The sequence below is a fragment of the Neovison vison genome, chromosome 1 (genome assembly GCF_020171115.1).
Source record: "Neovison vison isolate M4711 chromosome 1, ASM_NN_V1, whole genome shotgun sequence".
NCBI lineage: Eukaryota > Metazoa > Chordata > Mammalia > Carnivora > Mustelidae > Neogale > Neogale vison.
Window position 1 is genome coordinate 63,571,977 of NC_058091.1, and position 16,742 is coordinate 63,588,718.

Here is a 16,742-nt window from a genome sequence, read left to right on the forward strand (position 1 = left end):
GACACTGCAATTTCATGTGACGCTTGTATAATATTTTAAGGTTTCAAATGACTTCCTCCCACTCTCCTTTCTCACCCCTCCCAGCTGTCTCCCTACCACCCCACTTCCTGCCCCGTTCCCTGAGAAGCCTGCTCACTGGATGGAGAACGGAGTCCTTTCCTCCAAGGGTGCTGATACAAAATGAGTTGCATTTTAACATTTTGTTTTCTTAAAAACCTGATGTTCTGCCTTATGTTCAGATAACTGGAGCATAGAAATGTCTGTGCAACAAGAAACTAAGGCACCATTTTTTTCCTTTCCTTTCCTGTTTGGCCTTGGGAGCAAAAAGCAAAGACTAATGGGAAGCCAGGGTGGCAGGGCAGTCTCATGTCTCCTGGTGAGAACTGTATCAGCCACTGTACTGGGAGCTGTGTGTCAACAGCTGCCAGGACACAGACTTCAAACCTTGCCAGGAAAGCATTTTCTTCCTTGAGAAATAGGGAAATAAAGGCACAACAGCACCTTAAAAAAAGTTCGTTATGCCAACCAGAAAATCTTGACAATTAAGGACAACTTTGAAATGTTCTGGAACATGTTACAGAGAAAGTCATCCCTTTCTTGCTTATGACACCCAGAATTGTTTTTCCAGCTGTCTTCTTCCCTGCTAAGTGCATAATCATAATGGAAATCTTCCTCCGATGAAGAATGTCCGCTACTAGATGCCAGAGTGCCTACACACCAGCATGACTTACCAGTGGATGTTTCCTTAACAATTTCATTTAAAAGGAAAAAAATCAAATGGATCAGTGTGATGTTTTCAAAGGAGTAGTCCTTTAAAGGACTACTCCTTTTGGGAGTAGCATGGCAGGCAAAAGCACTGGGAAATAGACATCAAGATTTAGAAACGTGTCAAAGAATGGAGACTTTTCTGAAATGATGTGCAAAATCAGAGTATCATTGGTGTCCTCCAAATACAAGGTGAGTGTCCAGAATGGCCCCAGTGCTGATTAGCGAGGGACGGGTAGACTCTTCTCCGAGACACTGGTTTCAGTGGGGCTGGTGGTGGGGCAAATGCTATCCGTTGGGGACTGGTGGGCATTCTCTAACCTTCGAGATTGTGTTTCCTCAATGTGAGTCTTCTACACGATGATGTCATAGACCCGGCCCACTCTGCCCAGCCATTCCCTCACAGCCTGACGCACTCTGATGTCTGTCACGTGGCAGGTCAGCTGGCTGATGCATGGGAACACCGCCGGCTGGAGGGCTGTGAAGGTCTGGTCTGGAAGGATCTGAATCTGATTGAGAACGGTTAGCACCATGTTGGTCCAGGCCTACGAGAAAGGATTAAGGAGAATTATTAGCAGCTTTCTCTTGGTTCATTTGAACTCTCTGGTGTTTGGCTAAGCCCTGCCAATTGGCAGGTGAGTTTTCTCAGGCTTTAGGTTGCAATAAATCAGTCTTTAGTAATTTAATATGGCTAAAAGTTGTCACTTTAAGTTCATCTATACAAGGCAGAGCAGAGTCTCCTTTAACATTAGGAATACCTTATTTACAGGTTTCATGGACTACCGGCATACCTTGTTTTATTGTACTTTGCTTTACTATACTGTGTTTCCCAGATAGTTCTTTTTCTTTCTTTTTTTTTTCTTTTCAGACTGAACATCTGTGCAGCCCTGTGTGGAGCATGTTCATTGGTGGCACCATTTTCCCCACAGTATTTGCTCACTTGGTATCTCTGTGTCACATTTTGGTAATTCTCACAATATTTCAAACTTTTGCATTACTATTATATTTGTTATGGTGATCTGTGCTCAGTGATCTTTGATGACGCAATTGCTTATTTTGGGATGCCTATATAGAATGGTAAAAATACTCGTAAACGTGTGTGTTCTGACTGCTCCACTGACTCCATCTCTCTCCTGCTGCTCAGGTCTCCCTACTCCCTGAGAGACAACTGTTACTGAAGCTAGGCCAATTAATAACCCCACACTGGCCTCTAAAGTTTTCAAAGAAAAGGAAGAGTCACAGGTCTCTCCCCTTAAATCAAAACCTAGAAATGATTACGCTTAGTGAGGCAGGCATGCTGAAAGCCAAGACTGGCACAAGAGCCTAGCTTCTAGCCTAGGTAAGCCAAGTTGTGAATGCAAAGGGAAAGTTCCTGAAGGAAAGGAAAAGTTCTACTCCAGTGAAGACACAGATGACAAGAAAGAGAAACAACCTTAGTGCTGATACGGAGAAAGTCTGAGTGGTCTGGATAGAAGATCAAAGCAGCCACAACATTCCCTTCAGCCAAAGCCTAATCCAGAGCAAGGTGCTAACTCTCTTCAATTCTGTGAGGGCTAGGGAGGTGCAGAAGCTGCAGAAGAAAAGTCTGAAGCTTGCAGAGGTGGGTTCATAAGGTTTAAGGGAAAAAGCTGTTTCCATAACAGGAAGTTGCAAGGTGAAGTAGCAAGTGCTGATGTAGAAACTGCAGGAAGTTCTCCAAAAGGTCTGGCTCAGATCATTCATGAAGCTGGCCACATTAGACAACAGATTTTCAGAGTAGATAAAATAGCTGTCTATGGGAAAATGCCATCTAGGACATCATAGCAATAGAGGAGAAGTCAATGTCTGGCTTGAAAGAACAGGCTGACTCTCTAGTTAGGGGCTAATGCAGCTGGGGATTTTCAGCAGAAGCCAGTGCTCATTTACCATTCTGAAAATTCTAGAACCCTTAAGAATTATACTAAATCTACTCTGCCTGTGCTCCATAAATGGAAGAACAAAACCTGGATGACAGCACATCTGTTTACAACACGGTTTACTGAATATTTTAAAAGCCCACTGTTGAGAACTACTACCCAGAAAAAAAGATTCTTTTTAAAATAATACTACTTTTTGAAAATAGTACAGAGGTTGCTCAAGAAAAAAACAGAGTTACCCTACAACCCAGCAATTGCACCACTGGGTATTTATCCCAAAGATACGAATGTAGTGAAATGAAGGGGCACCTGTACCCCATTGTTCATAGCAGCAATGTTCATGATAGCCAAACTGTGAAGGAGCCAAGATGCCCTTCAGCAGATGAATGGATAAAGAAGATGTGGTTCATATAGACAATGGAATATTACTCAACCATCAGAAAGGATGAATACCTACCATTTGCATTGACATGGATGGAACTGGAGGGGATTATGCTAAGTGAAATAAGTCAATTAGAGAAAGACAACTGTCATTTGGTTTCACTCCTATGTAGAACATGAGGAATAGCGCAGGAGACCATAGGGGAAGGGAGGGAAAACTAAATGGGAAGAAATCAGAGAGGAAGACAAACCAAGAGAGACTCTTGACCCCAGGAAACAACCTGAGGGTTGCAGAAGAGAGGGGGTTGGGGGATAGAGTAACTGGGTGATGGGCATTAAGAAGGGCCCATGGTCGGATGAGCACTGGGTGTGATATGCAACTAATGGATCACTGAACACTACATCAAAAACTAATGATTGTCCTATTTGCTGGCTAATTGTAATTTAAAAAAATAAAAAATAGTACTGCTCATTGATAATGCTCTGGTTACATAAGAGCTCTGATGGAGATACACAGTGAGATTACTGCTATTTCCACTAACACAACATCTCTTCTGCAGTCCATGGACCAAGGAGTCATTATATAAGAAATCCATTTTGTAAAGCTATGGCTGCCAAGGATAGTGATTCCTCTGATGGATCTGGGCAAAGTATATTGAGAACCTGGACAAATATTCACTATTCTAGATGCCATTAAGAACATTCGTGATTCATGGGAAGAGATCAAGACATCAACATGAACATCAATAAGCTGATTCCAACCTCATGGATGACCGTGAGGGTTCAGGACTTCAGTGGCAGAAGTAACTGTGGTGGGAACAGCACGGGAACTAGAATTAGCCTGCAGATGGGACTGGACTGCCACAATCTCCTGATAAAACTTGAACAGATGAGGAGCTGCTGCTTATAGATGAGCAAAAAAGTGGCTTCTTGAGATGGAAACTACTCCTGGTGAAGATGCCATGAGGATTGTTGAAGTGACAACTGAGGATTTAGAATGTCATATAAATTTAGTTGATAAAGCAGCTACAGGGTTTGAGAAGACTGACTCCCATTTTGAAAGAAGTTCTACTGTGGGTAAATGTTACTAAACAGCATTGCATGCTACGGAGAAATTTTTCGTGAAAGAGTCAATGCGGTAAACTTTATTGCTGCCTTACTTTAAGAAACTGTCACAGCCATCCCAAACTTCAGCAACCACTACTCTGCTCAGTCAGCAGCCATCAATGTCGGGGCAAGACCTTCCATTGGCCGAAAGACTGGCAGAAAACTTCAGATGACGGTTAGCATTTTTTAGCAATAAAGTATTTTTTAAATTAAGGTATGTATATAGATATATATATTTCTAGATATGCTATTACACACTTTATAGACTACAGTATAGTGTAAACATAACTTTCACATGCACTGGGAAACCAAAAAATTCATCTGACTCACTTTGATATTTGCTTTACTGCAGTTGTCTGGAGTCAAACCGTCTGCAGTCTGCAGTTGTACACAAATCTGATTTATTCCTCAGATTTTTAAAGGCAGTCTTGCCTTCTCATAATGAAATTTCCATAGGATATAGGACATTCTTAATTATCAGTCTCTATAATGCCTAGCAAACTGGAATAGGACTACCTTCCCTCAGAATAACTTTTTGAAATCATAAGCAAATCTCTAAGACATGAAGAAAATTAAGACATGTTACTTGTCAAGAAGGTCATCTATTATAGAACAACCATACATTTTCATTTGATTGGACTTTTACAAATCTAGTCTGCTTTTTCTGGATTCTGAAGTTTGGTTCTACATTCAAGTACCTTACAGGAAAATAAGGCATCCTGCAAGAGTCATGCTAAGTCCAAATTTATGTTTATTCTGAGAACACGTTTTTATGTCAGTTCACAGAATCCTTGGATCTCAGATCTTCCAACTTATGCCTGTGACAGGAGCCCAAATTTAAACACCTGGATTATTTTTAAAGGGTCCCCATGACTCTAGATTCCTCTGTTTCTCTTTTACCGTCTCATCTATTCTTAAATTGAACAAACAGCACTAACACTGTTTTCTTCTCAAGCTGAGTTTTTCATGTACCATGGAATTACGAGTATTAAATATATGAAGGAACAGGAATAGTCAAAGCCCTCTAAAAAATGAGATGTATTATGTGCTCCTAATGGGTTAGAAAACCTCGAGATGAAAACATTGGTGTTCACTGGTATAACCACACAATAACAGGCAGTTTGCTTTTTTCCCTTTACATGTTTCTTCCATGCCTCTTCCAATCATCAACTCAGGACCCTATGCCAGTGAAAGCACATCTCCTTCAGAAGTTTCAGCTTCATCTTGTTTATCCAGGTGAGTTCTGAGTTCTTAGTATCTCGTATAGCCCTTAAAAATAATTCCTGAAGTTATGTAAGAGTAAAATTTCACACTGATATATTGACCCAGATGGATGCTCTGGGTTAGGCTCGGCCCACCCTCTGACTTTGGTGGGGAAATGGGCTGGTCTCCTACTGGTGTCTATCGACTTACACAATGTGTGAGTGTTCCATGAGGGGGACACGTCTGTCCCTGGAAGGCTAGCCTCCCCACCCCCAACACAGACTGCTAGGTGTGCCTCCCGGCATCCCCAGGCTGATGGGAACCCACCTGGATCTGTGCTTCCGCGTCCCTCACAGAGACACTCAGAGAGCTCCCGGTGGAGCCGGAGCGGGGCCTCTTCTCCTGTCGCAGCAGCTCGGGGCCCGCGCTGAATGAATGGCGCATCTGGCCCTGGTCTATCAAGTGCTGGGGACGCTGAAGCAGCGGGGAGTCCTGGCCCCGCGGACCCAGTGGCTCTCCCTTCTTCTCCCCTTTGACCTCTTTGGGGAACGTGGGCAGGTTATGCTGCTGCTTCCTCTTTTTGTATTCGGTCATCAGTTTGGAGATGGTTTTGTCGGCGGCCATGGTGTAGATCTTGTTGCCCGCGTTCTCCCACCATTCCTTCTTCCGGCTGGGGTCCTTCTTCTCCACCTTGGGGCTCGGCGGCAGCAGCAGCAAGTCCCCGCCGCCCGCCCTCAGGCTGCCGGCCTCGCTGGCGTGATCCCGGGTCTGGCTCCGGTCGTCCTCGGAAGGGGTGTCTTTCCCCGAGAACCCCCCGGTTGAGGGGGTGGACGACTCTGACTGGAAGGACGGAAGGATGAAGAATGGGTCAGTCTTGAAGACGGGGGCCTCCTCCAGGCTGCTCTCCAGGTCCAGGTGCATCTGGATGTAGTTGTTGCACAGCTCCATGCACAGCTTGTGCAGCCGCTTGACCAGCCACACCCAGTCGGCGTTGCTGATGGGCTGCACGCTCAGGGAGGGCAGCCGGGCCCGCCACTGCCTCTTCTCCTTGCCCCTCGGGGGGCTCACCTGGGCCGTCTCCTCGAAAATGTCCTCGTCTTCAGATGAACACTGCTGGGACGAATCTGTGCTTCTCTCCTCGTCCTCAAAAAGCACCTTCTTCACTTGCTCGGCGGTGATGGTTTCCTGGTTGGTGAGGACAGCACAGACCAGCGCGTGGAAATAAATATTAAAACTCATGGCGGACTGGCGGTAGAGGTTGGCCGCGCCTCCAATGCCCGACACCTTCTTGAGCAGGCACTTCAGCCCGGGGCTGGTGTCGAACTCCCGCGCCGTCCTGTACGAGTCCAGCAGCAGGTCAAAGATGACCGCCAGGTTCTGCATGGAGATGTACCTGAGGAAGCCGGCCAGCTTGGCCTCTGGGACTTGCACCGTCTTGTCCTCCCCAGGGGAGGGGCCCTTGACGAACTCTTCTAACAAGATGTCGTACAAGTTCTGGAGTAACACCTGATGGGATAGCAGGCTCACCACAATTTCCCTGAAAGAAACGCTTCAAATGAAAAGAAGGGATTGATTAGTAGCTTTCTGCCCAATGTGGGTTACTTGAAAGGGATTCCAGTATTACACATTTTAGAATGACATAGGCAAAACTATAGGCAAAACTGCTTTATTTCAATGCCTTCTTTTAGAAAGGGCAAACTTGGGGGTGCCTGGTTAGGCGGCTTCCTTCGACTCAGCTCGTGATCTCGGGGTTCTGGAATCGGACCCCGCATCAGTCCCCCTGCTCAGCGGGGCGTCTGCTTCTCCTTCTCTCTCTGCAGCCTCCCCAACTCCGACGTGCTTGCTTTCTTTCTCAAGTAGAGAAATAGAATCTTAAAAAAAAAATTAAAGGCCAACTTCTGGAGCCATTACATGATCACCATTTTAGTCCTGATTAATGGAATTGCCGATACTTCCTAAAATCTAGGCACTGTATGATATTACTGTTTCATAAAAACTTTTCAATATAGGCACAGTAATGGGATACGACATTTGACATTTTATTACTCGTAACATGAAGGAGATAAAATCAGAAAGTAACAACATCTGGTCAATTCTCTGAATTTTAAGTGGCTTTCTTCTCTACTGTGTGGGCTTTTTTCTCAACCCCAAAGTTGTGAGCAATCTCACTGAAGTCTAGCTTTCTAGGGACCAAACCAGTTTACCAGGATTAACTTTTAATGCCTTCGGTGAATAGATGTAAAAACTTCAGTGCTTCCAGCACGTGAGATGGACGAGGTCCAAACATTCGCAATATTAATAAATAATATAAGTCAAAGCTTTTTAAGCCAAACCTAGGAGAGAGAAAGCCATGTTCGCTCAACACGTACAATTCTCTTCCGTGTCCGTTCCTGCTATCATGGCCCACAGGACACCACTGTGGACCCTGAATGCTCTTTTGGATCCACTGAGATGCCCCTCAGGTCAGCTATGTGGCATGGGGGTGGGGCGAACCCTCCACGGACACCTGGCCAGGACTCCTGGTTGAGAAGCGGGCACAGCCCACATAAGGAAGCCTTCAAAGTGCCCTTTGGTGATTTGGCCTCTTTTGTTTGGTTGGATTCTTAGACTAAGAAAAGAATTTCAATTCTAGGCACTACCTTTACTAAATATTTTAATTCACCCTTGTGGTTTGTAGTTTATGGTTTCACTTTGTTTTCAGTGCTCTTGGAATTGCATGAAAGTAGCTTATGCCATTATGTTGAAAACTAATTTTCCTCACAGGGTAATTATAAAATTATGATCCTCAGATTAATTGCTTATTTCAGAGATCCAACTATTATATCAATATGTCTAGCCATGACCTTGCATTTAAAAAGGACTCTTCTAGCAGAAAAGAACACAAATGCTTCATACATTTAAGGGCTGAACTTGCCCTTGGTGGGGTGGTACACTGAGTGAACACAGTAGGCTCAGCCCAGATCTGTCATTTACAGACTCCAACCCTTTCTAACAAATCACTAAAGAAATTTTTTCTTTTTGGTGGTAAAATATACATGATATAAAGTTGGTATTTGAGCCATTTTTAAAAGTACAACTCAGTGGCATTAAGCACCTGCACAATTTTGGGTAACTGTCACCACTGTTTCTAGAATCTTTTCATCCCAAACTCAATACCCCTTGAATAATAACTCCCCATTCTCTCCCCCCTCCTTTTGGTAAATTATTTAAGGTGTTAGGAACTGTGAATATGCATTTTTCTGGAGAAGAGGGCTCAAAAAGCCACCAAGTTGGTCTAACGCTTCATGTCTACAGCTATAGGACGCTAACTAAAGGGAACTCCTGTCACCAGGCACTCAGGTCTGTTCCCTTGTCTGTCGGCCCCAGTACACTATGCAGGGCAGCCTGTTATTCCTCTATGTCCCAGGGCCTGGGAAACTGGTGAGAACAGTACTCAGTAAGTGTCCAGGACCAGCGGAGTAACAGACAGATGGGTTCTATGTGCAGGTGCCTGCACAGATTGCTGCCTGGAGGAAGATTCTTCTGGAGAAATGGCTCAGACACCTCAACCCCAGCCCCTGGCAGCCTGGACTCCTGCAGCAGGAACCACAGCGAGAGGTGGGAGTCGGACCAACCTTCAGAAGGTATGACACCACAGCCCACAGGACCTGATCTGTTACCTTCCCTGAGAGCTGGAAAGCCCTTTCCCAGCAAATCTTTAAAAGGACGGTGGATGCGAGGCCATGTTTGAATTTTGGAGCATCTTTATCAGCCAAGATCATCCCCTTTGATGCTTTAAGAGACAAAATTGCTAAGGGTGCATGTGAAAAGGCCAGAAAATTCCTTTTGCTTTAGGTTCAAGCCACACGATGCACAATAAGAAAAGAAAAGCAGCCAGAACAATAGTGAGATAAGCATTTCAGAAAGGCAGGGAAAGAGTAAAATAACTGGTTACAGAGTGCAACTTTTCTTTTAAAATTTTTTCAGTGTTCCAGAATTCATTATTCATGCACCACACCCAGTGCTCCATGCAGTCCGTTTCCTCCATAATAACCACCACCAGCCTCACCCAAGCTCCTACCCCCCCACCCCTCCCAAACCCTCAGTTTGTTTCTCAGAGTCCACAGTCTCTCATGGTTCATCTCCCCCTCCAATTTCCCCCAACTCACTTCTCCTATCTCCCTATGTCCTCCATGTTATTCCTTATGCTCCACAAGTAAGTGAAACCATGTGATAATTGACTCTCTCTGCTTGACTTATTTCACTCAGCATGATCTCTTCCAGTGCAACTTTTAAAGATTCTATTTATTTATTTTACTGAGAGCAAGACACAGTGAGAGAGAGAACACAAGCAGGGAGAGTGGGAAAGGGAGAAGCAGGCTTCCCACCAAACAAGGAGCTTGATGCGGGGCTTGATCACAGCACCCTGGGATCATGACCTGAGCCGAAGGCAGGCGCTTAATGACTGAGCCACCTAGGCATCCCCAGAGTGCAGCTTTTAATCACCCATGCTGACAGGAGCTAAACAAAATCAACAGATAATTTTTCAATTTGTTATACCCAAGTGTTTCAACCTTTTTCTCCACATGCCTGTTACTAAGGGGACTGTGAAGTGCTTCTGAGGCCAAGTGCAAAGGAAAGTTGTCCTCCTGGAGAGTTAACTTTCCAACAGGTGGCTGATATAAGACATGCTAATACTAGCTTCAGAGAGAAAAAGACCCAGAATTTCAAGTACCACATCTTAAAGCTCGCATACGAGGTAGTTTGGGTAAAGCTCAGGGCTATCCCTGCCAAGCTGATTTAAAACCACACCCAGATTTCTCTTTATTGATAAGTCTTTTTTCCATGGGTGTCTTCAACATGGACCTTTGAGGATACACTGGATGGAATGTACAGGAGCCTTCCGTAGGTCTAACTCATCTCATGCTACATCTTTTGCTAAGCTAAGAACTGCTCTGTAGTAAGAGTCAAACCCACGTATGCCAGATGGCTCCCTGCCTTTGTGCTGTGTGCCCCGGGACAGCTGGCCCAGCCTCTCTGAATGTTTCCCCGTGGTAAAATGGGAGTGGAAATAGTTAGCCGCTGTGGCTCACATATAGTGCTCAAATAGTCGCCATCATTATTCGTGTCCTGCAGTTTAAAAATGGGAGATTTCAGTGGCGGCTATTATCTTCAAGTCTCGGAACAAGAGTTTTTAGGCAAAATGATAGTATTTAAAAAGGGCAAGATTAGGGGCACCTCTGTGGCTCAGTAGGTTAAGCATCGACTCTTGATTTCAACTCAGGTCATGATCTCAAGGTCTGGTGCTGGGCTGCGCTGGGCTCCACATTCAGTGGGGAGTCTCCTTGAGGTTCTCTCTCCTCCTCTCCCCCGCCAGCTCTCTCTAAAATAATAAATGACTAAATCTAAAAAGGGCAAGATTCATGTGGCAGGGCAGAGATCTTTTTGTCTCCTGACAATTGTATTGCTCATGAGAAGTTGATGTATTTCTCCCAAAACATTATGAATCATGCCTCACACTACAAATTTGTTTTTAAAAGGCATAATATGGACAATACTATAGACACACTGAGTTGTGTGGCCTCTCCCCCCAATTCACATGTCAAAGTCCAAACCTATAGTATCACAGAGTGACTGGATATGGAGATAAGGTCTTGAAAAATAATTAGGGCAGGCCCTAATCCACCATATGACCGGTGTCCTTATAAGAAGAGATTAGGACGCAGGCATGTACAGAAGAGTGATCTAAGTGAAGACACAGGGAGAGAACATCCAACCAGAAGCCAAGGAGAAAAGCTCTCAGAAGGAACCAGCCTTGCCACCACCTGGATATTGGACTTCTAGGCTCCACAACTGTGAGCAAATGCATTTCTGTTGTTTGAGCCACCCAGTGGAGGGTACTCACGTGAAGCATGGAAGCTCTGGTTAAAAAGTGAACAATTTTCTGTAGAAACCCTTGCTAAATGACTTTATGAATATTTTCAGTATTCTTAGTCAAAGCTTGGATTATAAGCAGCCAGAAGTGAAGATAACGGACTTCCCTCATTCTAAGTTGTCCACATGGTTAAGCTTATTCGCTGCTTACCTTTTCTTGGTGTGTCCATTTGGCTTCTCATCAGGAGGCAGTTCAATAATGAGCTGACAGGATTGCGCATGATCGAAGTTGTTTGGAGTCTTTGGCGAGCACTGGGTGTCCAACATAAACACCTGCAAAGGTATGCAAAGGTTCAGTTCAGAGCTCCATCATCCTCAACGTGGCTCTGCCAGGGACTGGCTGGATGGCTCTGGGTAAGTTGCTAACTCTTCCTACTCATCTCACCTATAAAATGAGGTTGATAATGGTCTTCTACCTGGTGTGTTTGTTGAGAGGGTTAATATGTATTATGTACATATAGTGTTAGAAGAAGAAACATTCAGACGTTAGCAGCTGACACTAATACTAATAACATATTTTATTACATGACAACTCATTACACTCCAACTAGCAAGAGCTGATATTTAAAATTAATTGAGAGTAAATAAAAAGGGGCTGTGTTTGTAAAAAAAAAAAAATCTCTGATTTTGACATCTGTGTGGTATTATGTTCTGTCCAACATGGGAGGAAGAAATTAATTAGGGTCCCCTCTCAGGACTCTGGATGTGGCCATGCTACTCTATGGGACGGTGGGAGAAGTGACTAAAAAAAACTGTAAGCACTTCTTGATTCTTCCCTTTGAAAATAGAAATACTTTTTTTTTTAAAAGATTTTATTTATTTACTTGACAGAGATCACAAGCAGGCAGAGAGAGAGGGGAAGCTGAGCAGAGAGCCCAATGTGGGGCTCGATCCCAGGACCCTGGGATCATGAGCTGAAGGCAGAGGTTTTAATCCACTGAGCCACCCAGGTGTCCCAACAGAAGTACTTTTAAATGTTTTCTTTCCAAAGTTTTTGGTTAGGGACTGAGGAAGAGAAAATATTAAAAAGTAAAAGCTTCACTAAATGGCCTCTGCCTTTTTTTCTCCATTAACAATCTACTGTTTCAGAAGAAGGTTCCATGTTCTTGCTGTGTGGTGGGATGTAGTTTGGAAGCCCACCGTAAGCACATGGGGACGAGTGTTAGCAGTGTAATGGATTCCCCTTAGGGAAGCTATCCTGTCAGAAGACCACCTCTTGGCTTCTTGTTACGGTGCCTTTCTGTGGTAGCTGTCCATCACAGCTGTGTGGGCCAAAGTGGATCCTCACTGCAGCCTTGTTCCTTCTCTTCCGACCTCTGCAGACTGGCCATGGATGCTTCAGTGGGATGTGCTCTCTCCCTTCCCAACAGAACCATCATGTCCTGGGCTGTCACGAATGTGGACAGCAGAGGATGGCAGAAGCAGAGTGGAAGGTTCTTAACCCACCCTGTGAGGCGTGCTAAGGAAAGCCCTTTAGAAACCAGGCCTAGCCAGGAAACGTCTCAACTGATAATCAGGGTATCCTGGATTATTTATGTCCTAAGGGGAGATTTTATTAAGGATTTAAACAGATCTTCTAGAAAAAGGGTGCCTTTGAATATAACCCCCAATTCACTTTACTTTTCTAAAGAATTAGAATACTTAACCAAAAATTTAATCCAACACTGCATATACATTTATAAAAATTGCTTAATGTTTTAAACATACCACACACATTTGCAAAATATCTTCTGCATGCGAAGACATACTTCAAATATGTCTGTTGCCACTAAATGATAGACTGAATTCTCAACAACCACTCACTATTTTGAATATATGTATATTTAGGGACAGTGCTTAATCCTGCTGCTGGAAGCCCCATGCAGTCTATCTCAGAGATAGACTGACATGTCACTTAAGTATTTGGGGGCATGTCTGTAGCTAGTGCTAATGTTGGAAGGTCTTTTGTGATTTAGTAACTCTCAGACTCAACAGACTTTAAATAAGTGTCTTCTACATGCCTTGCTCTAGGAACACCAGGGGAAAGTATATGGAATATGTTCTCTGCTCAGAAGATTACAACCAACTTTTCTGCCTTCTGACATTTGCCAGAAGAAAAAAGTCATTGGTACATTGTGATCCCTGCATGTGTAAGTATATTTTAATTTTACTTATGACTTACATTCCACTGAAATTAAGCAGCTTGGAAAAGGTTCTGTAGGGGAGATATAAGGAAAAAACCAAATAGGTTTGCCATCCGTAGGCACTTGTAGGCTGCAAGTAACATCAATATTTAAGCAAATACGGATAATATAAGGAGTCCAAGTAAATCAAGTGGTGTATGAAGTGTAGCGACCAGGGAGAGAAAGGACTTTAGCTGATCTGGACACTGCAAGATGCCCTAAGAAAGAGGTGGTGGAGAGGATTCTAAGGCTATTGACTGCATTAGTCATTCCTCATCAAGAACAGTACTGACAAGATGTCAGAGCCAGGAGGAGTAGCTCCCTAACGGAAAGAAAGGCAGTCTGGTGATGCAGGACCATCAGGAAGAAGTTTCTAGAAGTCCCCAGTCCTTACCTGCTGAGCCATGGCTCGAATGCGCCAGTACTCGGCCTCGGCACTGGGGGACGAGGAGGGGGCCGCCACCCTCACCTGGCAGCCTTCCCCACTGAAGCTCTCGGTGCCGCTGTGGAAGCAGCCCAGCAGATCCTGGGGAGAAACACAGCAGAGGTTCCCTGGGTGCCCCTCAGTCTGGGACAAAAGCACTGCTCTGACAGCTTCTTTTTCTGCCTCTGTAGGAGTTCAAGAGAGGCTGCCTTCCAGGAGGAGGAGGGCGGCATCCGGACATCCCCATCCCCACCTGACAGGCATGAGGGGACAACGGGAGATGGGAACCCGCTCTGGTCTCTCTGCCAGCAGTTTACCTTCACAGGCTTGAGTGTGGCGGAGAAGGCATCCTGCAGGGCACAGCAGGCCAGCCTCCACATTTCTTCAGTGAACACGGGGCCCGCAGTGACGAGGACGTACCTGTTCGAGGAGACGAGGAAAGGGGTCTTGAATCTGTACGTGTTGTTGCCCTTACAGAAGCATACCCAGATTCATCCCACAGCTTCCGTGCATGCCTTGCTGCCTCTTGTCTTTAACCCAGCTGGTGTTCCACTGTCCCAACACGATTTCCTAAGGCATTTCACTATAAAATATCATGGGGGCCCCACGACTAACAGGGCAATGTTTCAATTTAGGCTTGCATGCAAGACTGTATATATTCTCTACTATTTTTTCCATTCTAGCCCCATTTTCTACTACTCCTGGACAAATACCAACCAAAGTAACTGTTACTGGTGACTCTGATCTCCATGCTTAGGTCTGTGATGTTCTGCTTACAAGTCCCCAACTAGCAAGAGCTTGCCCACCTCGGGGGATGTGACAAAGTGTCATCAATAGAAAAAGCTCTTGCTGACCATCTACTCCCCTGCCCTCCTTGGCATGTAGAGTAACTCCTTCCTATTATTATTTTCTATGCATCTCTTTCTGTTATGTCCGTTAGAAAAGGCTATAAACCTCTCAAGGGCAGGGGCCTTGGCTGACTTCTCATGCAGCTGAGTACCTCTCGTATAATGCCTACACGATAAATATTTGCTGATTAAACACTGAAATGAGGAATTACTGGCATATACATACAGACATTTTTACCTTTAGAAAGCAATCCAAAAGTGAATTGCTACAATAAAATAATTTAATCCTGTTGGATTTCATAATAAAAACTGTGGAGAACTAGGGAAGATTTTTCCTCACCTAATACAGGAGCAGCCCACTCTGGAGATGGTTTCTGTGGGCTTGGCCACACAGGCTACCAGTAACTCAAACAAGTCCTTCAGCATCGTGTTGATCATACTCTCGTACCGGATGTCTACATGGAAAAGTAAAACCAAGATTTCACTAAACTCCGTTGTAAAGGAGGGGGTTGAAAAGGCATCTATAGCTAAAGGAGAAAGTCTGAGCAATAAAAAGAATATAAATATTTGGGGGGGGGGAAGTAATTTTCTTGGATTTTTTAAAACTTGATTTTAGTTTGTATTAATCATTTCATGATGATGTATGTGGCTTTGGTGTGTTGACGTACATTTTTCGAAGCTATGCATATAATATAATGCATATATGCACAAATCTACTTACACAGACTGGAACACAGAACAGCCTGAATAGTAGCTAGTAAAAAAAAATTAAATTCTTAAAAAGAGAAAAATGAAACATATACTTTCCTTATGCCTGATAGACTAATTAAATGCTCCTGACAAACCCTCTCTCAGCTTACTGTCTTCAACTTCTCAGTCTGGCTTCAGTTTGCACATATCCCCAGATTAAAGAAAATGAGACCTTCACAAATCACATTCTACTTTTCCAATTCAAGAAATACATCTGCATTCTTTTCCTCAAAGTCCTTGTGATGACACAGATCCAATTTTCAGTAGCCTCAGTAATTTTTGTGCTGGGCAAAGCAACGATCTAGTTGAGAACATCTAGTTGAGAACATCTACCCCTAGGGATAGTTACCGTTACATGTGGAAACACCCACTTGTTTTCTTTCTCAATTAATGTTCCTATTTTGTGGAGGCAAGTTGTCATTAAATCTAATAGAGCTACCCATTTCTTAGATTTGCTTTTTGACTTTCCCTAGGGGTGAACATCTTATGAGTTTCTCTAACCTCTCTAACAAGGGAGCCCCTTACCTCTTCTTTATAAAGAAAAGCCAAAGGCATATAGAATTATAACATCTAGGGCCAACAGTGATTTTTTTTTCTGACTTCAATATACTATCCACCACATGCTTTTTCATAGTGCCACAGATATTAAGATGCTTCACCCCCAACCTCCTAAGCAGCTTCTCGCCTATAACTGAAGCCTTTGTTAAAATCTTCTCTCCTCCATTTAGCCTCCCAGAGGAGGCAGGAGGCTATACCCCCTTTTCACTCCCAGACCACAGGGCCAGTTCTTTTTTTAATTGATTATATACTTGATTATATACTTGAACTTGCCTCCCCTCTTCTCATGCACAAATCTACTAGATGGCATTATATTTCTAGTCACATATGCATTTTAAGTGTCAAGTTTCATTTTGATAATCTAGGAGAAGATTGGTACCGACCATATACTTCTCTTTGAGAAATTTCCAGACAAAATCATACACTGGTATTTATAAGCACTTTTAGACAGTGATGCTTCCCATGAAAAATATGCTTAGCATGGACTTCTATGGGAGCATAGATACCTGAGTGTATAAAGCTTTGAATGTGCTCCACCACCAGCTCACAAGACAGGCCAATGGCATGCTTAAAATTAGCAGAAGCTGCATCCCAGTATGAATGGTCTTTATGGCTACGACGGAGCCACACGGACATCACGGGGAGGAGAAGGTGAACAACTGCATAGATACCAAATCCTGGTCCTGAAAAAGAAAAATTAGCATCAGAACTGTGATTGCAACAGCTTTCCTATAGG

At 44.0% G+C, this 16,742-nt stretch overlaps 1 protein-coding gene across 1 annotated transcript in view; it reads right to left on the reverse strand.

Moving 5' to 3' along the window:
* Positions 1-300: 300 nt before the first annotated feature.
* ARFGEF3 (ARFGEF family member 3) overlaps positions 301-16,742 on the reverse strand; it is a 186,001-nt gene continuing 169,559 nt past the window's right edge. The window contains exons 28-34 of the mRNA XM_044247931.1: positions 16,513-16,689; positions 15,039-15,153; positions 14,168-14,270; positions 13,821-13,952; positions 11,416-11,537; positions 5,679-6,900; positions 301-1,310 (exon numbers count right to left, since the gene is read on the reverse strand). Of these exons, the coding sequence (XP_044103866.1) occupies positions 1,119-1,310; positions 5,679-6,900; positions 11,416-11,537; positions 13,821-13,952; positions 14,168-14,270; positions 15,039-15,153; positions 16,513-16,689 (2,063 nt within the window). The 3' untranslated portion in view covers positions 301-1,118. The remainder of the gene's footprint in view (positions 1,311-5,678; positions 6,901-11,415; positions 11,538-13,820; positions 13,953-14,167; positions 14,271-15,038; positions 15,154-16,512; positions 16,690-16,742) is intronic.